Raw genomic sequence first — 26,413 nt, 5'->3', positions numbered from 1 at the left:
CCAAATTTACAGCATCTACTGCACCAAACTCCACCAATTACCCAACAACTTCTAATATACCTACCGATGTTTCATGCTTTGCTAGTATGGGCAATGAATAAGAAAGGCAATTGTGCAAATAGGAGAGAAATTGGATATTTGGGAGCTGCTATAGAAAGGAACCGCATTCGGTTCTGCAGAAGAGGAGCAGCAATTATATTCAATTGCCAAATGATAAGAAGAACCTTTCAAAGACATGTTTGGAAAGAAAATGGAGCATTCTTTGCAGGAAAACCTCTCTACAGTAAATACACCAATTATTATCAGACCATGTCCCCTGGAAAGAATAAGATATTTCTAGCACACCCCAAATGAAATCTCTCAGAACAGGAAGGGATTTGAGCACTAAGAAAGAAACAGCCACAATGCCACAAATAAGTTTTTTGCTTATTTTGGAGGAGAAGGGAAGAGGCAGCCCCCCAAGTTTTTGTTTTTTTTTCATCAGTGACTACAATAGCAAATATTCCCATGAGATAAACCCCAGAAGATTCTCAGCTTGACTGCAAATAAGCATACATTATGTTCTCCTTTTCCACTTTTGAGTGCAATAGCAGATTGACTGTGATGTCTGACCAATGGTCTATGGCTCTCACACCACCTCTCTAAAATGGCTGAGCTGGTCCATGAGGGACAAAGCTCCATCAGGATAAGAGAACTCTGACACATGAAATCACCACTTGATCTGATGTTAGTCCCACATAACAACTTTATATTAGCAGATAGTGTGACACCATATAAATTTAGTAATAAATGTGGATGAATTCACACAATCTGGATGCTCTGACATATTTCAAAGCAAGTAATAATTTTACGGAAGCACTATGAAATATATGTAAACAGAAAGCAAGTGAATCTACTGCACATGTAAACAATAGGATATTTATGTATGCTTCCAAATCATTGAAAAAGGACTTTGTCATTGTCATGACTTCAATGGACTCACTCAAAAGCACACAGCAGCAGGGCTAGGTATAGTTATATCCACTAAAGAGTAGCTGATCAGTTTTCATTTAGTTACCCCTTTCATAAGAGGAAGAACAGACTATGACTTATTAATTACTTGAAAAAAAGATTTTGTTTTAGATTTCCCCATAAAATCTTTTATATTATACTCTATCACTCTAGAAACACTCTCTTATACTGTTTTGCACATCAATAATAATTTTTGTGACCAGTCATTACTTACATTTATATGTAAGTACATTTATATACATTTATATTAAATTTTTGGATGATCCATCGTCTTTTCAGATTAATATATTGAAGTACTAAATTAGTAGCACTGACTAAACTCATCCAAACTAAATTTAAAGTGACTACTCTTTCTCTCTTGCAAACAAGATTAGGAGCCCACAAGAAAGTCTGCCTTTTCCTATTTATCACATTGGCATTAGGTACTAGACACTTGTTTTGGAAACTTCATCAATTAATATGTATTTATTCAGAACTGCTTCTCCCAAAAGCTTCATCTCTCTTCCACACTGATTTTCTATCAGTTAATTCCAATATTCTGAATAGGTAATGTCAGGGAATTCACTTGTCTATTCAAGGAATATACAAGTGTAAAGTATTAATATGGCCAGGTCAAGCTAACAGAAAATATTTTCTCTATTACGATTCCTGCTGACCTCATTTGCAAGAGAGACTGGAGAAGAAGAGGGCTTGTTATTTATTTTTTCAACAAGTGGAATATAATTTTTATTTACTAAATATTATAATATTTAAAATTATATTTTAGTAAAATATTTTTTTATAAAATGAACCACTGGAGTGAAGGGAACTTTGGCATTTAGTGTTTTCCAAGTGTCCTCAAGTTGTATATTACGCACACATACATACTCATGCATCATCTAAACTACTAAGTGTGTGCAGCTGTAGCAGCAATACCTTCCACTGATGATAGAGACTATACCAACAAAAGATGCCTCCTGAGATAGTTGGTAGTTGTCTTCTAAATTAAATAAGCTGTGCTAGCAGAAGTCTGTAAAACAACGTTTGCATGAAGGTTTTTATTAGAAGATTTAATAAAAATTGCTGCATTCCTCCTCTCCCCACCAACACCGTACTCTATCAATATTTTCTCGTATGAACTACTGTTCTGCTTCATTTCTCTTGCCTGATTCCTAGAAGCAGGAAGATATTTTTATGCAACCACCTATTTTTAAATAACATATTTACTCTAGACAAGTGCTGCAGCTTTATTTTAATGATAAACAGAACAAAAGAAGGCCAAAAGAAGAACATCTATGAAATCAGGTTACTAGGTAGACAGTCTACCGGGTATATTCTCTTAGAGAAATCTAAGAACTATACACCAGGCTTTCATGGCTTAATGAGAGCCAGAATACACACCTCAAGTGCATGTCTTTGTAGAGTAACAACATTAGCTACTTCAGTCACATTAATAAACTGCTGAACATATATCCTGAGGCCGGTCCTACAACCCTTCAGTTGGGTCCTACAAGCAACGCAGCTGTGATGCTGCACCTGGGCTAAGTGGAAGCCAGCTGAGAAGAGCTGGTTGTAGCCTGGACAAGGCATTAGCTGGTACAGACTTACTATTTTAAATTCAGGTTACCCATGTAATTTTTGATTGTATAATATTCCAGCCCACTTTTCAGAGTGCTGAAGACCCAGATACCTTCTTTTTCCTTTTCGAGGGAGTTGCTCAACAATAAGCACTTCAGAAATAAGTGGCCTGAATTTTTAAGTGCCTGAGGCAACTAGAAAGTCTAATTTTAGGTTTTTAAGTGTCTTGGGTGCCATTTGTAGAGTTCTCTAAAAAACTTCATCCAACCCACCATGCAGACTGTTTTTCCTACACTCGCCTTATTAATCTCAGAGTTCCCACTCAATTTCTTCACACCAGTTCAGCACTGGAGGTGCAGGAGCCTTCCTGCCTGCTGAGCCTGCCATATGGAAGAGTTATTTCTCCCCCTCACTGACTCTCCATTTTCTGTTTCATTTCATCCGAGCACACAACTTGCTCCCCATTGCCTACTCCTCTCAGTTCTTCTCTCTCTTACCAACTTTTTGCCCATTTTTAAAAGGTGCAACTGCACTCATTAAGTTTGGGAAGCATCTGAGATGCAGTCTGTGGGAAAGATGAAATGCAAAATAATTATCTTGTGGATAGCTCCCTAAAGTAGGAGCAGTGCCGACGAGATCTTAAAATCTCTTGGGATTACCAGGATATTCCTTCTTCATTACACAATCAACTTCAAAAGGTCTGAGATAAATCTGTGTACACATAAGGTGACACAAAAATTTTAAAAATATTCTGATGCTACAGAGTATTAAGGAACACAGCCTGTTAGACAACTGCCTGGATCTGCTCACAGTAGCTTCAAGCATGCACAAGCTGCTACAATTTCTTCTGCAAAGCACGTGTGTGCAAGGTAAATGCCCATATGTCTTTGGGTCTGCAAAGCAGGGTGAGATTTATATAAAGATCTCTGGAGTGCTTTCTGCATAGCCAAATAAATAAATAAATCATATTTTAAAAAGTCATTTTGATTTTACTCTTCCCATAAGTTGATAAAGTAAAGCTGGTTACACATTTCTTTATGCATAATTTTAAGCTATGCAATTCAATATTCTAAGCTATGCTATTCAATAAAATGGGCATCCATTAACAACTCTGGTTAGGCCTTAGAAGTCAAATTTTAATAGGCAATATGATGCTGACATTTACATTTTAAAATGTATAAACTGTGTATATGTGTGTGTCTAAATATAGAAGTCATACTTCTGTTATACACCCAAATTTGAACTCAGTTCTCATATCTACAAAGTACTTTGAAGATCATGATAACTACTGAAAATAAGTTGTTAAGGAAAACGACAGTCACACAAAACACAACTGGCGTTAGTTTGCTCAGGCTCCATTAGTCACTACCATAAACACCATCATTTGCCAATTTGGCCTGAGGTTAATGCAACAGAATACTAATTTTAAAATCAAAGAAGCAAAGCCAGCTGAGAGCACTGCTTTTCTAACACATTTTCTTAATCCATTTATTACAGTAATGATTAGTTCTTGTTGCTCCATCTTGGACACATGTTGCATTTAGTAGAGAACAACATGCAAAAAAAGGCAAAACAAGGTAAAACCCTGTGTAATTGTATTAGGTCACAACAACAGGTCTAATGTGCTTGTTTAAGCTATTTAACAGCCAACTGTGCACAAAATACCACTAGAATCCAATATTGTTCTGTTTTAGAGTCCTAGCCTATTGCAGGTGTGTCAGTACATTCAGCCTCAGAAAGTCACAAACCACTTCATTAGACTTTGACTATCAGAAGTAATTTTTGAGACAAGTCATAGAAAATTACTTTTAAATTAAGGGGGTGATATAGGTCTTAACTTAAAGCATACTGAAGTTGATGGGAGCTCTAAGATGATAATTATTGTTTCTCTCAGATTACCAAAGCCATAAATGCTGTATTAGGATAACTCAGCCAGTAGAGTAAACACGTTAATCCGGTATCAGTACTGTGCTGTCTGAGATTAAACTTTTCATTTTCACAATACTGAGGAACCTGTGCCATCAAATGTTTGCGAAGATACAAAGATCCTCTTGTTTCTTCAATTTGCCACTCAGCAAAATTCATCATTATATAATATGCAGAATACAGGCTCTAGCAATAAATTCCTAATGATTTAGGCAAGTCACATAGACAAGGCTGCATGCATATGAATATAAAATCAATCTGCCTCCCATGTTGGGTCAGCCCAGCCGGGCCACCTCACCCAGGACTCTGTACAATGATAACAGAAGATGATATTTAAGAAAAATGTGTAATCTTGGCCACTTTCTGTGGTCTGTTCCCCTTGTACTTCCCCAGGGTCTACAACTGTTGTTCACAAACATTAGCATCTGTTTATGGGCAAGCTGCCTGCGAATGCTGTTGTTTATGGACATGCTGTCCATGTTCCAGCACGATACGCAGACAGGAGCGTATGGTGGAGCATCCACCCCTGGAGACTGTCAAGACTCAGCAAGACAAAGCTTTGGCTGTTCCAATCTAGTGTTGGCTGAAGTCCCACTTCAAACAGGACACCAGACTATATAACCTTCAGAGCTCTTTTCCAGTCAACAAGTCTGTCAAATCAAGTGCTGCACAATATCTAAACAAATAAATCACTTGTATGATCAACATTCTGTTATTCCAGCACTGAGGTCAGATCCTGAGCAATTAGTGCTCAGACCTTGTGATCACTCGAAGCACATCTAGGTTACTAGCACTGATGGAATTCACATTAAAGGTTTTTGTAAAGGTTCCCAAGAGAAAACGCAGGTAAGTCAAGTTTGCCAAGTAGATAAATGCAAACCTGAGTCTGTGCTTCCATACACAAGCTGTGTTTTGGGTGATCACAGAAGAACATTCAACTATGGTCAATTTACCAATAATATCTTTTAATACCAAGTTAGATTAAGAACTCATTCTGATGATGTGGTGGATTTCTACTTTCATTATTACTATTATGCAAAACTTCCTCATTCCATCCCCTCTTTTAGGTATGAAGCAATCTTGGCATATATTTGATATCCCCTTAAGATTACTTGGAGGAAATAGGAGAAAAAAGCCATAGAACAATTTTTCTTAGACAATACATTTTAAAGTAAAAAGCAAATCAAGTGCACTATTTTAACTATGCTTTGTCAGAAAAACTATCCTTAAGTATAAAGTATTTATTTTTAGGATGCTGTTCTCACAAATGATGATAGAATCTTCTTTAAAGCAGCATTATCCAATTTGAGATTTTTAAGGTAAAATTTTAGACCTATTGTCCAAGATGCTAATGAACCCATCAATGCCTTCACTTTGCCTCATTTTTATTTATTTTAGGGTAGACAGGATTGAGTGATAATTGAAACTTCTCTAAGTTTTCAAAAGGCAGTTGTGCAGCCCATTTTGAATGCAGGGCATCAAAAAATGCGAACACAATCATTCACCACTTAAAATACAGCCTTCATTATTAAAGTGTGTAGATTGCTAATGCTGTTTCCTTCTTTAAAAACAACATAACTTAAGATGACAGGCAACTTCAAGGGTTCAGACATAACACAATGAAAGATGTTTAAGGCAACACATTTTTTTCTTTACCTTTTAAACAAGCTTAATGCACACATGACAAGTTTAAGACAAATAGTTACCTTGGCATAGAAGAAATGATCACATTATACTGCAATAACTCAACAACACAGAAATCCACAATTAAAACAAATAACTTCTTTTTCTTAAATCTACAACATTTTGTCGCTTCAAAGTGCAGCATTAGCATCCATCCTTCATGTTTGTATCACTCCCATTAACACATATGCCTAATAAACAAGTGCTAATCAACCCAGCACAAACACTACAAGGCCACTCTCCACTCAGTTTTAATCAGGTGAGAAGCAAAATGTTGCCAAAGGAATCAGTCAGGCCCAGTCCCAAAATGATTTATGTGGAAGCAAATTACAAAGCATCTTCTGGAATGCCTAAAATGGTTTTATAAAAATCATGTAGATGCTGAAATCCCAGAAGAATACGCAGAAAACCAAAATATTCAGAGAAAGTTACTCAGAACCCCCCATATCAATTCTTCACACTCAGCAGGCCTCCTCCCTCTCCAAACTGGAAACCTTTTCTAACCAGGAGCCTCCTAAACAATCTCTGCCAACACTATGATGCAATCCATTCCCAAAGGCAACTACCTTTTTCCTATATCCCTCCTCCCAAAATTTTATTCTTGTAAATCGTGCAAGATAAATAAAGCAGGTTACTTCTTCAGGGTAGTTCGGTCATCAGCATTAAGATATCTTAATGCTCACTGTGGGCATTTATAATCTTAGCAGCCAACTGCAATTAACCAGAGGAAATAAAACACAAATAAACAGGAAGACCTTGCCTTTTTAATATGTATATTTGGTTTTTTTCTGTGAACGAAAACTCACCAATGGTGTAATATCTCTTCAACTCACTCCTCCGTGGATTGCGCCTTTGGGTGTTCGCGGTGTTGTTCTGTTCCTCCTCAGAAGCCGCTGTCTTAGTGGCAAGCAAAGATTTACTGGGCTGAGGTGTCTGAGCTTCAGCTGCCACTGGATTGCATCCTGGCCCACTAATATCCACCGACTGGGACTTTTTCTTTAATCTAAAGACAATTTAAGGCAGTACGGTATTATTAATCATCATTCTATACCTAAATCATATATAGCATAACAGCAATATATTCGTTGTACAACAATTTATGTCTGTCACAGCAGAACAGAGAAGAACAGCAGTGACAAATTAGGCCTTGTACTGATTTCCCTGTTCAGCTCCTGCTAAATCAGTTGCAGGACTTGCATCTCACATGTAGCTACAAATGGTAAACCGCCCTCAGATCAGCCTGCTGAGCTGCTTGAAGGATCAGTCCCTAGTCTACTCAAAGAAGATAAGATGCCAACAATCATCTTATCATTAAGTTGCCTGGCTTAAGTTTACACACACAAGAGGGATGTACAAAGAAATCAAATCATTTGCACAAAGTTGCTGAAAGCCCCAAGAGAAAGGGACTGACTTCAATCTACAAAAGAATTTCTCATTCTGCAACAGTTTCAACATGTTGTTTCTCACTGAAACTCAAGAATCCCACTGACCCAGGCATCATTTTGTGTACTGCAATAGCAGAGGATACAGGAAAAGAAATTCTTTGTCCCACAGAAGAAATCAGTGCTACTCAATTCATTACTGGCATCCAGGTAGAGTATGACTTCTTAACCGCTATCCTCTGAGCCCAACCATCCAACCAGTTTTTTACCCATCCAGCTGTTCACACATCCACACATAACATCGTAACTTGGGTACAAGTATATTGTGAGAGACGGTGTCAAAAGCCTTGCCAGCCTCAAGGCAAATGACATCATCACCCTGCGCTCCTCCCCAAATCTAGTCATTTTATTAGAGTTCTGTGGGAAAGAGACAGAAAAACTCTCAACTCCTGCTTCAGAGTGGTGGTGAGTACACTCCCATCACTGAATCACCATAGTTCTGGCATCTCCTCTATCTCTAGCAACATAAAATGGAGGCTATTATGCTATAGAGTTATTGAAGAGAGACAAATGCTCTGTTGTGATGAAGCTCACTATGAACACATTGGATTTTGTCCACGCTTTTCTTAAATTAAGTCTCTATAAATGTATATAGTAGACTACATGTTTTCGTCCTGGAAATAAAAGAGGTTTATGGCATTGCAGTGAGATACTGATTTGAGATGAAGGGATCATAATAATTCTGAAATTTTGAAGCAAGTGAAGTAAAATGATAAAGTTTATAATGTGAAAGGCTAATTTTATTAGGGTAATGATTTAATGCTAAGCAGCCTCCCTCTTAACTCTGTGTTTTCTTATTTTTTAAAAAAAATATTCATTTATTTGTTGCAATTAAACAGCATGGATTCCTGCACTGAGAATGGAATCTGCTAGTTTAAGAGATTAACTCATTAAATATCGTAATAATAATTACTGCTATTAGTGGACTGGAAAATCTTCCAGTTAGGCTCAAGCTTGGGAAGATACATGAAAGTATCGAAGTGTATGTAGAATTTTATGAATGACACCATGAAGGAGAAATTACTGTACATGTATATGGAATATTGCTAGTCCAGGGAAAGGATTAGCAGTTAGAAATTAACTTCTTTATGTGGTCCAGTGAGAAAGACTGCAACCACAATAACCTCTTCCCTAGACTGGCCAAGGGTGTCTTGTATTTGAAGCAACGCTCCTCAGCTCCAGTGCCTCTGCACAAACAGTTCAGGATGCCAGGGACCTTTATCTGTCCTACAGATAAAAAAGGCTGTACTGGGTCAAAGCAGATGTTCATCAAGACAAGTGACTTGTCTCTAACAAGTCCATCAATGGAAAGAGTACAGGCAGGTGCACAGTGCTGCCTCCCACAGGATATCCTTCCAGACTCCAGCAAACTACGGCTTATGGGTTTCCTGAATCAGATGATGCAACTTTTTTAGCTCTTGGAGCTATTTTTCTTGGTATATCCTTAACAATTCCTGAGCTCACCTAAACTTCTGATATAGATGGCATCCTGCCTTGATGGGTTCTCTTCTAACTATGCACTCTGTTCATTTCAGTGTACAGTTGCCACAGTAGTTCATTTTAATGACTTTTAAGAGTGGTATTATGAGAAACAATGAATAACTGCTACCCATATATACCAGCTGCTTACATTAGCTCCTGCTGTTCAAAGAGCCCTACAGATATGGGACAAACAACCCGTCACTGTGATAAAACAATCTTTACTTTGAGAACCTTGGTCAATGTTCCCATATATGAAGTCAGTGGGGACACCATCCCGAACAGCTTGAGATGAACTGAATACTTCTATAAGTACCTATACGTATAAAAATCAAGATAAGACTATGCAGGGCATCCTCTCTGAGTAAACACTGTGTGGGAAGAAAAGAAAGCTCTGTTTGAAATGATGCTCCAGAAACTGAGACCTTGTTTTAAGAAGTTCTACCGTTAAGCCTACAGCTGGTCAAATGCATTTACATAACATGAAGGTTGGAATATTTCATTGACTCGTTAGAAATGAAATGGTGTTCCATTACGATGTTAAATTCTGCTATGCTGTTGAATGTGCCATATTTCAGGTTGTATAAATAGTCTCTAAAATTCCTTGCCACTTGAAACCGTTGAAGATGTAACGGATGAGTTCTGGGATTACAGTGTCTTGCTTCTGTGTTGTGCAAAATAGTTGTGGGCAAAGAAGCTACAAAGCATTTAGTACCTCCATAATCTCAAACCAAGGCAAGTGAGGCCTAAAGATTGCTAAGTGTACATCTGTCCTGCATTATGTATTTCTATGTTCTGCCCCGGAGGAAGACAGACAGCAGGTGAATTGAAATAAATCACACAAACTCAAAAATACCATTATGATTTATATTCTCAGCTATGTTATGAACACATTATTTGCCACCACGGCTGTCTGAAGGACAGTCCAATTAATAAAGCTGTGAATTACTGTGTGGAGGTAGCTAATAAAATAGCTTGCTTCACTGTGGGGAATGGCAGATTGTTGTTACAAATATACTGCGTCTATTCTTCTAGAATAAAGGTGTAATACCTGTCATCTGAGCAGTAAAAATGTCACATGGCCTTTTTGAGGTGACATGATTAATAGAAGACTTGGTTGAAACACCTATAGCAAAATAGTGTCCAAAAAGTTATCTACTCTTGCAATCCAGAGTAATTCAAATGTAAGACTCCCAGAGTCATAGGTACTCGAGTATTAGAATTAAAGAGTGGGAGCACGAAAGGCAAGCAAGTGCACATAATATTGTCAAAGTGTTCTTGAGAAACCACGGTGACAGTGCTTTTGCTGCCAGGAAAGGTGGAAAGATACAGGGTCTGAATTAATACAGACATGAGATAAGAGGGGCAGCTGAGTAGGACCCAGGTTCAACTGTAAGGACACATCTTTATAGGAATGACTTGACAAAAACAAGTAACTTACTCAGATGCATCTTCCTTCTGCCCACCTGAACTGTATGGCTGGCAAATAGTTTGAAAAAACACTGGCCTTTGAACTGCATTTTCACTGGACCACCATGGCTTGCAAAGAAAGCTGGAGTTCTGGGTATGTTTTGAAGCCAAGGGAAGGAATTTTTTGTAAGCCTGACCCTTTCCCAGCACCTTGCTTTATTACTAGCTTTGTGTTGCATTTGTTTTTGGTTTTTTTATATTAAAGCTGCACAGTCAGGCCAAAAGAAGACTTATTTTCTGACAGAAAGAAATCTGAACATGAAATGCCTCGGGATCACCTTCCTGGTTCTTGCTTTGTTTCAGGCTGTTTGTAGAAAAATAAATAAGCGATATAAGAAATACTGTGGCGAAGCTTTTATCTTTTACTCTATGTATTCTGTAGCAGCCTTCTACTAACTTTTCAACAACAGGCAACACAGGTCTTTCAGTACCACCTGGTGTGACCCAAAACAACACTGCTGCAGCCAACAAGGAGTTCAAAGTCAGCACTGCATTAGTTGGGCTTGGAAATGCACATCTGAGCATTTCAGACTGAGATCTGAAGTAGAAGGGGCAAACATTTCTTTTTCTGTAGCTAACCTTCAATGATAGGAGTTGCAGGGGAGGGAAAACTATGCCAAAAAACAAAACAAAACAAAACAAAAAAAAATCTGCAGCCTTTGAGAGGTATGAAATGCCAAGCTGGTCACTGCTGGTGGCTTCTGGCTACTGGTGGCTTCTGTGAAATATGGTTGTGCTCTCACTTGGGTGTTAGGGCAGGCACCTTCACAGCCAAAGCAGTAAGTTCAGAGGAGAGGCTAACATGGAATGACTATGAATGCCCAGATATTGACAACTAATGGAGGCAACCTCCCCTGGTTTAAGGATAAGGATGGGGTTCAAGAAGGGCCAGAAAAGGGGTTACTCAGGTGCTGCTGATTGGATCTGGAAATGCCATGTTTGCTTGGAACATGGATAAGCAGCACCTCTGTTTTAGGTAATCATGTCCAAATACACATTTCGTATACCTATTTGTGTAATTCATTTCACTATTGCTAATAAACCATTAAAACCCCATTTGCTCCATATATATCTCGTTGTATTTTCCTAGAACAGATGTCACACACCTCAGTGACTCCAAATGTCCAAGACCTTTCACACAGTCACTCCTCAGTGCCACTAACCTACCAGAGGCCCAAAGCCCAAACCTGCCTCTCAGCATCCTGCCAGTTATTGATCACAGAGGATTTGCGCATTTAACTAATCCAGTAGGAACGTGCATCTCCAAACTGCATGATATGACATTCCTATAGGTCAGTGTATCTACCAGCTCTTGAACTTCTGCTTTATTTCTTTTTCCATGCTCTGCATACAACTGCAAAGTTTGTACTGCAGCTTAGAAACAGCCTAACAGATGGCTCCAGCTTCTACCTCCTCCTGACCAGCTGGCACCCTGTGCTCCCCAGCAGCACCTCCTAAGAACAGGTCACTTCAAATGGATTTTTACCATTTCGCTCATAAGGAAAACGTTGTCAAGTGGTCAGGCATTGACCACCAAGTGCTCTCAGCAGTCCATACATATGGGGAAGTCCTGAAATCCTGGGGCTAATGAATTCACTGGGAAGTCTGCTAGAGATTTTAGGAGCATTAGAATTTAATCCCTGGCATCCACTATCACAAGGCTATCCACTCCTAATACAATCCATGCACTATTTTGTGTTATAATTTTGCAAATTGAATTTTTGCAAAGCAGCATGGAAAAAAAAATAAGGCATCATTCTCTAAACAGATCTTGAAAGGACCTAAAACAAGCATGGCTGGCAGTCCAGCCCAAAAGAAAAACAAAGAAAGGGAAAAAAAAGCATTTAAAACATTTACGGTGGAAACAAACAAGCATAGGAAGCATCCCAGGGGCTGGGAATCTGTACCATTCGATCTTCGTGAATTTCTAAGTAAAAATCCCTACTGCAACAAAGATTTGGAAGAAAGCCTAGCTTATTCTTATCTACTGAATAAAAATAAAACTCCCTGTGCCCCTTGTGACTATTGCAGAGATTTTACTACACAGTTAATACGAGAAGCAAAATCATTCATTTGAAGAGTGATGCTTATTCTTCAGAGATGCATTTAGTATTTTTGAATGCCCAGCAGAGCTGGTTATGAATTTGATTTCTTTGTAGCAAGAAATGTGATTTAAACTGAAGTCGACAGCCAGGATTTATCCGATTCTGGAAAAAAGTAAAACAACTTCTGGTTTCAACACAGCACTGCAAAGGTCTGACAACTTAAACGCAGGAGAAGGCCTAATTCCCCAGCATCCGCACAGACTAGCCCCAAAACTGGTTATTTTATTATCCCCTGTGTCCCCACCAGCCTCCACACCACTCTGCATTTGCAGATGGCTGGAGATTTTTGGCTGCCATGGCAACTCGGAGGGATCAGGTCAAAGGCTTATGGTCTGCAGCCAGGCTCCTGCCGGCTCACAGCCCAAGGCAATGCCATGAAGGGCTGCTGGAAAATCTCCTGTTTGATGCTCTTGAATACCACCTGCAGCTCTGGCCATCCCTTCCCAAAAAGAAGAGAGCAGGATTAGACTGACACAGACAAAAACCACCCGTGATGCCGATGAGTCGGTTCCTCGTGGGCCGAGACGGGAAAGGGGACTGGAAAATGGGGTTTCACCATGGGAGAGTTAAGAAGCAGCAAATGAAGGCAAGCATCAAGTTTCAAATAAACACAAAGTACTCTGAAAGGTATATAATTGCATGACGGAAATAATTGCGCAGGATAAGAGCATCGCTCGGCACAGAAATGAATGACACGAGTCAGGCAGAAAACATCCATTAGGGGCTGCGAAACATGCAGGTACTTCAGCAAATACATTCCTTGGGCTCAGGACTGCTGGAAGGTGGGGGGGTTTCACAGGGGAAAAGAGCCCCTCAGTGCATGCTCCATCTCTGGTATAATCCTTAAGTATCCACTGCTACGTAAGCACCACATACAACCGAGCGCAATACACTTGCAATTCAAACCTGAATTGGTCACCATGAATTGCAGAGGGAAACAAAACCAAGCACCACAAAGCAGCTAGAAAATAGAACACCACTAAAATCAATGTCTGACAATAAACAAACGAAGAAGAACCCACTTTATGTGTTGATCATGCAGCAGAGTTTTCTGATAACGCAAGCAGCTTACGGGATCATTTGATGGCAGAAAACGAGAACAAGATGACCTTCACACGGGTGGCGGTATGAAAGGATTAGGAATGAATTCACACCTACACAGCCCAAAAAGCAATTCAAAGCGGCAGGTACATAACGCAACATCCAGCCCAGCTTCAGGAAAGAAAGCAGTACTGGCACAAGAGCTACGTGCGAAAAAATACCGGCATTTCAAATTTTGCTCTATCCCCCAGGGTAAGTATTGGAGCACAGAGAGCAAACACACAGAATACTCTTTATTGTTCCTTTATGCACACTACCAAAAATTGCCATGTAAATTAAACACATAACAGTTGTTAACCATTAATGTCATTAATCTGGTACTCATCAGAGTACCAGAGAGCAAACCAAAACCACCCTCTCTCCACTTCCCAGTCATCCTTATGGAAGCAGTCCCAGCGCATGCAGGAAAACTGCCACCATCCCTCGTTCTGTAAGAAAAACACAATGCCGAACCAGAAGTTTCCACCAGACTTTAGGGCAGAAGATGAATTGTATCTGAATGATTGAAAAACTGGTTTTGTGACGTGGATCAGGCAACCCATACCCTTTTAACAAGATCTATAGACACCGCTGGTGCCTCATATGTTTCAAGGGCACATCAGAGAATAAAGACTTACAAAAATAAACACAAACCTTGTGATTATTCCTGGGAGCATGACAGCACTGCTACAGGTAAACCCTTGGAGGACCATTTACAGAAGACATATAGATTGGTTGCTGCCAGGTTACATCCATGGACTCCAAGAGGGAGAATCCAGAATCCACTTGTGGTTCAAGTGTGACAAGGCATTCTCACTGCCTGGGAGAGAAGCGTTAGTGAGTCCACGGGCAAAGGAGTCAAAGCGCTCTACACACCACAGATGGGCCTTGGAGATGGACATTCGCAGGAGGATGAAGCATGGAAGAAGTGGGGAAGGAGGTGATGATGATGATGATGATAGGAGGAAGATGGCACCAGTCACACTAAACACATAATGTAACTCGGTCACAGCATATACAATTCACTCCATTTTTCCTGCCTAAGATTTTGTAAGGATTAAGAGCTCAAGATCATATGGCTTCGTCACGGCTGTATAATATTTTACAGCTGGTTTACACGGTGGAAGTAATATGCTCTGCAACTAGGGTGTGTGTTTTGTCAGGGATGAGAATTTCTTGATCTTTTTCTTTCAGGATTTTGAGAGAGTGGGTTGCAATGCTGTGCTATTTGCTGACAGTTATCTTCATTCTGGACATGTTTTAGAATAGATGTGTAAAGTAAATTACTATTTTGAATCTTGCTATTTTGTTAATAGCTGCTATACTGTTATTTAAATAACTCCCACTAGTTCCATTTTCACAAAAGCTCTTCCAATGCTTTATGCAAATCTACTTTAGTACAATTTGCATGGGTCTTGAAATTTCCAGTTCTGTCATGTTCAGCACAGAAAAATTTTGCATAATGGTTTTAAAGTTACGATAATTTCCATTTCATTCTTATTTGTCTCATTAATGCAGTAGCATTATATCTAATGCAACTTTATTTATAAGGATGGATTTGAACTGTCCAAACTATTTTAAGGTTGTATCAGTAAGGAAAGTCTTTATTTCACTTGATTAGAAGGAGTTATTTCTGAAATCTTCTTATTGTCAGCTATGCAACCTGCACCCAGGTCCCATTCCCCTGAAAATTACTGTGAGATTTTCATACATCCTGTACTATGCAGGACCATATCCTATATTACCATCTTCCCTCGCCCAGGCATTGAATTTAGAGTTTTCAAAAGCTGCACAGCATACCCTGAGATATATGGAATACCTGACCTACAGTGAAGCCATATAAACTCGTAGCATTTTCCCATATATTACCTTAGCCATAATATCAATTATTTTCTGTGCTAACTGCAAGTAATTTATACATCAACAAAGTTGTTTTATCCATAGCCTTTAATTTAGGCAATTGCATTTACATTTCTGATCCCAACCCTAGGCTTGACTGTTTTCTGAGTTGTTTACAAGTCAGCTGCAATATCCCTGGGCACTTCGTGTTCCTGAGATTGCTCAGTATATGCAATCATAACACGCATACATTAATGTAGTCAAATTTGGAAGCAAAAGGGCCTTTTAACTTCTCAAAGAGACGGCAGAGGAGGTTGGAAGTTACAACGCTCCTACAGTACCAGAGATTTGTGTGTTCTAGTTCTACCATCGCAACAAATAAGCATCAGCACAGCAGGCACCGCTGCTCAGGTTTGAAGAACATGCTGTGGATATGCTTGTCCTGAAATATGGAAATGCAAACCTGCACATTCTTCTGCCTTGCCCAGTAGCTCACACAACTTGAAATGTACACTGTGAAACAACATACAGAACTCTTTCAAGATATCAAACCAATTTATACATCATTATTATCCTTATTCCACAAGACATACATGGGATAAGATATTCTGATCTCATAATTGAAAATTCAGTGAGTGTAAAGGTATTTTGTAAAAGTGGAAAAGATAATAAGTAGTGAGTGAGATCCATCCAGGAGCACTTCAGCCCAGGCAGATACGACAGCCCATCGGCTGCAGTGCCTCCACGCACGTGGGGACCTTCTGGTCTGCCCTTCCTCCTGTCACGCCATGACACGCCACTGCCATGTTACACAGTGCTGCATGGCAGCCACGAATGCCAGTCCTGGGACCAGAGCTGCAGCACCCAAGAGAGACTCCATCTTCAGTCTGATCACAAGGACATGCTGCAGAGAGTGCACAGACCACACTCTGTGACCTGCCACCAGACCATGGAGCTGTGGACTGGGTGGGGGTCAATCCAGGGCAGCAGAAGACAAATCTCAGAGGCAATCATCAAAACTCTCCTCATAGTTGTTCCCAAATGGAGCCTCCTCCTTCTAGACCCACAAGACCTCACAGTGAGGTTCAAAGTGCACTTTGGGCAAAGCTATCCGCTCCCCACCAGGCAGGGGGACTATCGGGCTGCACCATGAAAGCCATTAGTCTTGTTTCATTTCTCTAAGAACCAGGCACAGCACATTGCACAGATGTTAGTACTGAAAAAATACCTAATACCTAGGTATTTTCTAGGTATACCTAGAAGTCTTTGGAAGGACCCACCTGTCTTCATTGAATACAGGTCAATGACAGAAGTGGACAAAGGCTAGCAACTTAAACTGTAAGCCAAACAGGCAACTAAGTTACCCAATTTGTACAAATACCATGTCTTCCTACTTTTGCATAGGTTAGCCTTGAAATAAAGATTACATAGATTTGCAGCATGCGCATAATATATTCTTCTATAAGTCCTCACAGGACAAAAAGCAACTGTCATCAAATGAAGCAATTAGCACCAACTCACAAAGGGCAAACTCTCGTTAAAGTGAAAAGAGAGACACCAGCTGTTCCTTGAGGAGCCTAAAACATCTAGCAGTTCTCCTTGCTAGGAACATAAATTGGTTCTCAGAGTGCTCTGCAGGATATAATATCATCTGATAAATCTCTGTGGAAGCACCTAACTTGTCAAAGGCAAGTTAGAAACTAGGCAAGATGAGAACTCTTTCAGCATCGTAGCCAAAGGAGAATTGAGTTTCTGCCTTTCAACTCATGCATAACTCAAGTATTTTGAATAGTAAGTATCACTTTAGCATTTTAGTGAAATGTGCAGAAAATGTACAGGCTGTAAAAAATGAGCTTTATACTGGTTGGCTTTTTTGATTATTATTTTATATACACACCACATCCTTGACTGAAAACATGTTAATTCATGTTTTCCTCGAGGGAGTTTCACTGGGCAGTAGCCATACAGCTTGAAAAAAGTGTTTGTCTTGTTCTTTTTGCATTTCTGATTCATAAATTATGTTATCCAAGCTTATACCAAACAGGAGAGAAACACCTTCAAAGCTTCAGGAATTTTTTGTATTTAAACAAGACAAAATTATCCTCCTACCGTTCTGGCAGGAGACCCTCCTCTAAGGAGTCAGCTCTGACTAACCCTGACCAGCTTTCCCAGTAACATGGCAAAGCAGTTCTGGGCATTTCCTCCAGAGCTCCCAGACTAGCCCAAAGGGCTGACTGGGGATGCCAGCCCGTTCTCTATACACTCAGCCACTGTAGCCACACAGTAGGTAGAGATCCAGAGCCTTGTTAAGGTCTCATCAGACCCAATCGAAAAATGGAAAGGCTGTTAATTGCACCTACTGAGAAAACGCTATCTTGAGCATCCATGTTTTCAGGTCTTGTCACTCCAAAAAGTAAGCAATGCCATTTGTTAAGCTGATTAATACCAGGTTGTACTAAGAGAATCTATACATAAAGGAGAAACATACATCTGAACACACAGGCTGTGAAATAATGCCTACTTATTTAAAAACAAACGGAAAACCCACACAACTATTTTGTTTCTCAGTTCCGTGGCAGTAGGAGGAATAGTTTCAACAACTCTGTACCCACAAGAGTGTAAAGTATGTAAAGACATTTCTTTACACCTTCTCCCTCCAAGCACAGCCCACAAGCACTGATGATACACCACCCTGGTGGCAGAAAGGACCGTGCACTGGGGGATGCTCTGTTGGACGGAGCAGCAGGAGCCACAGCAGACACAGGAACCACAGGAGTGAGAACCAGGGCATGAGCATCCCCAGGAGAGAAGGAAGTGGCTCAGGCACACAGATTATGTTCAACCTGAACCCAAGCAAACGTATTCTGGGGACAATAGACTGTGGTAAAAAAAGGGAAAAGAAAACACTTCAGGAACATATAAGTTTTTTTATATTATAAGAACATTTGAGATTTCAACAGTAATTTCTATATCTCCTAACTGTGGGGACAGAAAATAAACGTGGCATGATCACAGTGAAAATCCCCGTTCTCAGTAAGCTCCAGCTCTGCAGAACTGTAAGCAGGAGGCACTGCTGGCATCTATCCTACGTTAAACATATATTTTTTGTTTGGATATTGGCTCACAATGGACAATGCCTACGAACTTCATCTGGGCTGTGAAGGCTCTCTTCATTCCCATCACTGCAGTTTTCTCCTCATCTTAGCTTTCATTTTAAAGTAAGAATTATGACAGCCAATTTCTCTTTTCAAGTTTCCTTACAAATAAAATTTCCTTTTGTCTGTTAAGATGACTTAGTCCTCAGTTCTTTCTGGTTCTCCTCTGTAATCCTGTTTTCTGCTTCCGTTATCATGCCACTGTGCTTTGATGACCCAAAGATCAAAGCATATTGTTGGCTGCTGGAAGCCACTGGAGATTTAGATAGCAGATTTCCACTATTTCAAAATTTCTGACTTTAATAAAAGTGTCACCATTCATTTTGATTCCTCCCATTTACTGAACGTAAAGGCATTTCTAGACTACACAAAATGTTGCCACCACCAGATCTGCTGCTGGACACGGCAGCAAGTACACAGTGTCAGGACTGGGGGCTGCTGGGGGTGGCACAGATGTCCCTGCGCCACAAGCTTCAAGCAGACGGGGTGGGTGTTCCACTTACGACTGTGACAGACAACATAAACACGTAGTCCGGTAATTACATAGTTCAGATTTATATAAAGATGTAGGACTCTAAAATAAAGTGTATGCTTAAAAAGATTTATGTCTTTTTAAATATTTAAATAACAAATTATATTTTCCAGTCTTTCCTATCATAAAAATATATACCCTGTTTCTACATGACGTAGCAAAACTTTAACATTAGGAAAGAAAACTGCCTAAGTAAAGGACTCTCATTTTATAACCATAGCAATGATATCAAGAAATATTGGAAAACTTTTTTAAAAATACAGTAAAGTTCATTTTGTGAGGTACAGACTGAAGGCTTCATTTTTAAGTTGTGTGTTTAATAAACCCACCTCGACATCAAGCACTGCAGTTATCAAGTTTGTCAGTATTTTCTCAGAAGCTGAGCTTCTGAGACAAGTGTTGCCAGTCAATTAAATTGAGAGCAGCATGATGAAGTGTGTTACTGCTCAGTCTTTAATAAACCAGTTGTGTGTTTCTGAGTCTCTCCCACTTTCCTGACAGGGGCCATGATTCAGAGGTGTTCTTAGGTCCCTGCCTGATGCTGAGACCACCAGCAAGGTGGCTCAGCTGTCTCCATCCTGGGAAGAGGTGACCATTAGCACACAGTGCGGGTTATCAACAGATACCATCCAACTTTTTTTTTTTTTTTTAACATAATGTAAATCTCTAGTGTCAATTTTAATGTCAATAGTAAAAAGGAAGATCAGATTTACAGGAGTTAAGGTACCTGGACTCTTTTCAGCATCCTGGTATGGTAGAACTGTATTTCTTGAACCAGCTGTGGAGGAAGGTCACAGCTTGCCAAGGACCAGTCACAGAATCACAGAATGATATGGGCTTGGAAGGGACCTCTGAAGATCATCCAGTCCAACCCCCCTGCCAAAGCAGGTCCTCCTAGAGCAGGTTGCACAGGAACGTGTCCAGGTGGGTGTTGAATGTCTCCAGAGATGGAAACTTCACCACCCCCCTGGACAGCCTGCTCCAGTGCTCTGCCATCCTCAAAGTAAAGAAGTTCCTCCTCATGTTTAGATAGAACTTTCTGTGCCAGGTGGGTGTTGAATGTCTCCAGAGATGGAAACTTCACCACCCCCCTGGACAGCCTGCTCCAGTGCTCTGCCATCCTCAAAGTAAAGAAGTTCCTCCTCATGTTTAGATAGAACTTTCTGTGCTCAAGTTTGTGCTTGTTACCTCTTGTCCTGTCACTGGGCACCACTGATAAAAGACTGGCCTTATCCTCCTGACAACCACCGTTTCAGTATTTATATGCACTGATCAGATCCCCCCTTAGTCTTCTCTTCTCCAGACTAAAAAGACCCAAGTCCCTCAGCCTTTCCTCATAAGAGAGATGTTCCAATCCCCTAATTATCTTTGCAGCCTTTTGCTGCTGTCTCTCCAGCAGTGACTCAGAAGGCACATGCACATGAAGAGTTTCAAGAGGAGACAGCTAGCATCCTTCTGTAGAGAGACCTACCAAGCTGCTACATCAAAAAACACTTAAATATGAAAACTCTTCATTTATATTGCAGAGCATCTAGAAACCTTGTAAGAAATTGCATTAATAAACATGAAGTAGTTGACACCTGAGAGGTAAGTGCGTGCCCAGGATGGTACAAGTCTGTTCAGATCCTCCCGTAAGGCTCAACTCCTGGTAAGCTAAACATTCCTGTGCAACACCAAAGCAAAATGATCCCTCAGCTTTTTCCTCACTTTCTTTTAGGATGCATCTTGCCTGCGTGCTCCTGTCAAACTCTCTTGGGTCAACAGTGTTTGAGCTGCTGTGTCTTCAGTAATGGCACTCTCTGTCATGGGCATGGGGAGAATTTTGGGGACCACGGCTCCTGGCTCTGGATATTGCAGTAAGCACTGGTGTTTTATTCTTTCCTTCTCAGGTTACCACTACAGCTTTGGTGGATCAAGCAAGGAGGAACGTGCCCCCAGCAAGAAGATACCAAGAAAGGCAGTCTTCACAAACGCTTCAGTGACATTGCAACAGTACAAAAGAGATCATTAGGTTTCATCCACAGATTGGGTATTTTCTGAACCTTTCAGTTACAGACGCAGGGGAAACACTGCGGGGAGAGAAAGGAAAACCAGGAAGGCAGGGGAAGACCAGCAGCACTCCTGGGGAGCCACCTACCCTTCTGTGGTGGCAACAGTGGCTCTCGCAGCCTCTGCTGCTCAGGCTGCAGCTCATACCTGGACACGCTGGGAAGAGCCCCACCACCACTTCTCTTTCCTTCTGTAGGGGGGACTTACAGGCAGCACATACTGAGATTCAAGAAGACAACCTAAAACCTTAATTCAGTTTCATGCTGAAGTAGACATGTCCTCACCAGCAGAAAAGGACGACCTTTCCCTTGAACCACCATTTAGATTTATGCCAGTGACAAGCAATAATCTCCTTCTATTTTTTTTCCACTCAAAATAACACAAAATAAGTTGGGCAAACACAGAAACACGAGATTGTAGAACACAGCTGCCCTGCAGGGGTTTTTATTATTATTTTTAAATCAATATGCCCAGAGAGCAGAATTGCTATAAGCACTGCAGCTACACCCACTACCAGACACTAGCAATCTATAGGAATCACAGTAAATGACATTATTTAAAGAAGAATCCAATCAAATAGCACTATACTGTGGCTTTCCAAAGCACAGTGAGGTTTTTTCCCTGCTTAGTCCAGAATAAAAGGCACCTCAAGGCTGGTCTGGCATCGCCATGTTCAGACATAAGCCTCGACAGGCGGCTGAGCAGAGAAAGTACAGGAGATGAGGAGCTAGTGCCTGACAGTACGAAAAAGAGAAGCCAAAGAGAGATTTAAACACAGTTGGAAGTGATCAAAACCAGAGCCCAGAAGACAAATGAGGCCACAGCATGTTAAATGAGGCAAGTGAGTTTGGAAACATCTATGCATTTAGCTTCCTAACTAGAGCTCAGCTCCGAGACAGAACTGTTAAACTACCACCTGACCAGAATTTGTAAGAAAACAGCGTACGAGCTAAAACATGGAAGCTGCATTTAGATGCATGCAATAAAACTGTCAAGATTATAGAAGTCCTACCATATAAATCAGAAGCTTTTCGTCTAAATGCAAAATAAGAATCAGTAACTCACATTTTCTTTTCAGGAAGTATTGGCATGTTTTCAAGATGTATTTAACTAATCCCACAACGTGTGGTTTTTTCCTTTGGCTAATCTTCTATGAAAAGTAACTATTAGGAAATCAAAATATTATGGCTAAGCCTTGCTAATTGCTCTTATGAACAGAAAGGTTTTACCTTTCGCTCACATGTGAAAACGTGAAAAGGAAGAGTTTAGGAAAATAAAACAACAGAAAAAAAAATGAAGAGACTGGATCCTATTCCCTCCAGGCACTCCAATAGCCCTCTGCATTGATCTATACTTAGTTCAGATTCCAGTAAATTTGGGGATAACTTCTTAGCATACTAGTTGCCTGCAAAAAACACCTATCAAAAGCTGTATAATCTTTACAGTAAACTCAAAAGAACAGAAAAGGGAAAAGGCCGTAGAGTTCCTCACTCTCCTGCCCATCCCTACTGGACACAAGCACTGCTTGGCACTGGGCACAGAGGTGGAGGACCAGCAGGGACCTCGTGCTCCTCCTGCCTGCTGCAGTGGCCCACAAATGGCTCTGCTCCAGCTCCGTGTGTAGGGCAAGGTCCTCTCCTTGAAAGCCTGGCACCATAAATACCCATGCCTAGCTCCTCCAGCACAGCACATGAAAGCTCCAGTGTTTCATGCAGTCAAGATCCCCACTTTCAGAATGGTTTAGGCTCAAAAAATAAACATTCCACCAAAGTCAAAACCCATAAGTCAAGCTTTGGATTGGGAAATTCTTATGCTTTCCAAATTTTGTCTAAAGTAAAACCTTCATCTAGTAAAATGCTTTTCAGTAAATGAAATCCAAATTGAACTGACTTAGTTTTGGCTATAAGATTAACGCTGGGTTTGTATTTTTATAGAAATATTTTAGAGCAACACAAAGATTGATTTGGAGACATCTAAAACCAGACACAAAGCTTGTTCCTACTCTGTAGCAGGAAAATGAATTACATACACCAGTCCGGTGTCTGACTTGGTACTGATCATTACAGTGACCTCCTGCAGATACAGTCCCACAGCTTTTCCAAGATAATTGGGTGCCCAAATGTCATATATTAAGAACATCCTAGTACTCATAATTTATGTGAACAAAATACAGAGTTTCTTGACCTTCCATTCCATTTATTCTGCAGTATATACTGCAGAAAAAAATTGGTTTGTGATTCAATAATTCATAAAAGTGCACATATTTTGAGAATATAAAGCATTTAATGTTACTATGGTAGAAATTAGTCATCTGCTCCTATTAAAAAAAAAAGGACATGTAACATACAAGGCAGAAAGAGTAGACACAGTATTTTATGTATGAGAGCTGACCTCTTCATCTGTGCTGCAGCTACTGCATTTCATCTTTACAGAGTGCTGAGAAACCCAGAAGTTATATAACTCAGGAAAAAGCTGATTGGGCCTGTGTCATTTTAAATCCCACTGTGTGAAAATCAATCACAGGATGTGAAAAGGAAAAAAAAAAAAACAAAAAACCACACCAAAACCTCTTCAGGAAACCAAAACCTCCATCCCATAATATATCCCTATATATATGTATATTTTTAAATAAGAATGAGTGATAAAACTTTAAAGAAAAAGAGAGCGTGGGAGGGAAGCGGAAGGAGAGGCAGAGCAGAGAAGGAATAGTCACAGATTGTTTCAGGATGCTGTTATGAAGAAGTGAAAAAGACAAATAATTTTGATGACATCATTTTGATTGCACTTACACTAAATAGTAAAAGGTTAAAAAACAGTGATTTACAACACGGAGCTTAATCAAAATAAGAAAGCCAAACAATTTTTTCCATGTTTTTGTAGGAAAGCATACACTTTTTAAATCAGGGAACAGTCCTACACAGATCAGTCTGCCCTTTTCTAAGGGAAAACAGGCCCATCAAAAAAAAATTTAAAGCTACCTTGGATCAGAGGCAAGTTAGGCCAAGTCAACAGCTGTATTTAATTTTCCAATTGTCTGAGCAAGGGAGAATCAAAAGAGAAAATGCTACTGGCTCAGGAGCCATACAAAAATCTCTACAATTCACAAAAACAGATTTATCCCTGCATTGACCAATTTCACCTTTTATTCATTCAAACATAGGCCACTAAAAAAAAGATCCATTTACAAGTGGAGTGAACTTTTATAGAAGGAAAGCAAAAGAAGACATTTTCTGTAAAATGGGTATAATGGAAGAAAAAGGAGCTAATACAAAATATGGCCAGAGCACAAGAAAAGAGAATTCACTGAACTGAATTCAAATTTAAATGACATTGAGCAATCAGGAATTCAGAATGGCTGACATACTTTACTTCAAGAAAGCCAATGGATAAAATCATAGGATAACAGAATGGTTTGGGTTGGAAGGCACTTTAAAGATTACTGAGTTCCAATTCCCGTGCCATGGGCTGGGACACCTTCCACTAAACCAGGTTGTTCAAAGCCCCATCCAGCCTGGCCTTAAACACTTCCAGGGATAGGTCATCCACAACTTCTCTGGGCAGCCTGGTCCAGTGTTTCACCACCATTATCTTAAAAAAATTCTTCCCTATTTCAGTCTAAATCTACTCTCTTTCAGTTTAAAACCATTGTCCCTCATACTGTCGTTACAGGCCTTGGTGAAAAGACTCTCTCCATCCTTCTTATAAGCCCTCTTTATATATTGAAAGATTGTGATAAGGTCTCCCCGGAGCCTTCTCTTCTCCAGGTTGAAAAATCCCACCTCTCTCAGCCTGTCCTCAGAGCAGAGGTGTTCCAGCCCTCTAACCATTTTCGTGGCCCTCCTCTGGACCTGCTCTCACAGGTCCATGTCTTGTACTGGGGACACAAGTTGCACTGGTTGCACCTCTTCTATGCTGTAATCAAACTTAAATTCTTCCCCCAAAAAATAATTTCAACAGGGATGGAAGTACCAAACGGAGAGAAAACTAAATTTGAGAAGGAGTTTGAGAAGCTGTAAGTTACGGAGTTGAATCAGTACAGATCAGCCATCTGGATTACAAGGACTTTCAAGGAGGCACTTCTGGACTTTGGTATCAAAAATCTGCCCTTGTGCCTTTTTGCGGGGAGGAGAAGAAGGGTCTGCCTCTACGTGACAGGGCCAAGGTTAAATGCACAGTTCATATCAAAAATTGAATTCTGGCTCTAGTGAGTCACCAAACTGCTCTATAAATGGGGTAACTACATCTCTCCCAGCACTCTTCAAAAGGAAAAAAACCCACATACTCTGTGTTTTTTTTCAGATGTTGCTGCCAGTCCATTAAACAGCTACTGAAGATGCCCACCAGACCAAGGTCTTCACATGCTTAGGCACAGAACTCCATCTGGACCTGGTCCTGCGAGCAAAGGTGAGAGCTGCACAATGGCATGGAAACAGAAGGCACCGCTGTCCATACCCAGAGAAGGAAAGTTTTGCATTAAGGATAATGCCAAGAGTTAAAACTCTTGCTTGACAGTCAGCATCAGCAAACTGCAAGTATTTTGGTCTGCTGGTCTGTTACAAAATCAGGGCTAAGACTCTTGAGCACAGCAAGCTGGAGAAACACAGACTTCCCCAGCTGCACAGCGCTGCCCTACAGAAAAGAAAGAGCAGTTCCATTCATCAGTAATCTTCCTGTGATCATGTTAGCTGCCAGCTGAACCTGGAATCTGCTAAGCTTGCTTTCACAAGAGTATTTTTTACTTCCAACATTATATTTAAAATATTTTAGAAGCATAAAGAGAAAGAAATGTTCACTGCATTTTGTTCAGCCATTTCAGGATTTCCACTATTCCAACAGCAGCAGCAGAATTTTAATGACTGGGAAACTGCAGCAGTGCCGTAAGAGAAAATTGTAATGCAGCAAATTGCTACTTCTGTGAGTTTCCTTCCCTGTACCTCTGATCTTCTAAATCTTCTACACTGCCAGTATGGATTTCTTTCAAATACAGCTTCTAGCAGTGATTAATTTATTTAAAAAAAAAAAAAAAAAAAAAAAAGAAAGAAAAAAAGAAAAAAGGCTTGGGAACTTCTTATACAAGTTCTATAG

At 40.2% G+C, this 26,413-nt stretch overlaps 1 protein-coding gene across 5 annotated transcripts in view; it reads right to left on the bottom strand.

The window, feature by feature from the left end:
- The window catches only part of OXR1 (oxidation resistance 1), a 240,737-nt gene that overhangs the window by 129,560 nt on the left and 84,764 nt on the right, over window positions 1–26,413 (bottom strand). For 3 of the 5 annotated variants that reach the window (XM_014965335.1, XM_014965339.1, XM_014965341.1), the window contains exons 2-3: window positions 14,408–14,573; window positions 6,984–7,180 (exon numbers count right to left, since the gene is read on the bottom strand). In XM_014965335.1, the coding sequence (XP_014820821.1) occupies window positions 6,984–7,180; window positions 14,408–14,466 (256 nt within the window). In that variant the 5' untranslated portion in view covers window positions 14,467–14,573. The remainder of the gene's footprint in view (window positions 1–6,983; window positions 7,181–14,407; window positions 14,574–26,413) is intronic. The other 2 variants (XM_014965337.1, XM_014965338.1) reach the window with 2 other exon arrangements.

The sequence above is a fragment of the Calidris pugnax genome, unplaced genomic scaffold, assembly GCF_001431845.1.
Source record: "Calidris pugnax isolate Ruff unplaced genomic scaffold, ASM143184v1 scaffold41, whole genome shotgun sequence".
Lineage (NCBI taxonomy): Eukaryota > Metazoa > Chordata > Aves > Charadriiformes > Scolopacidae > Calidris > Calidris pugnax.
The sequence above is the reverse complement of the archived record's forward strand: the minus strand, read 5'-3'. Positions and strand labels throughout refer to the sequence as shown.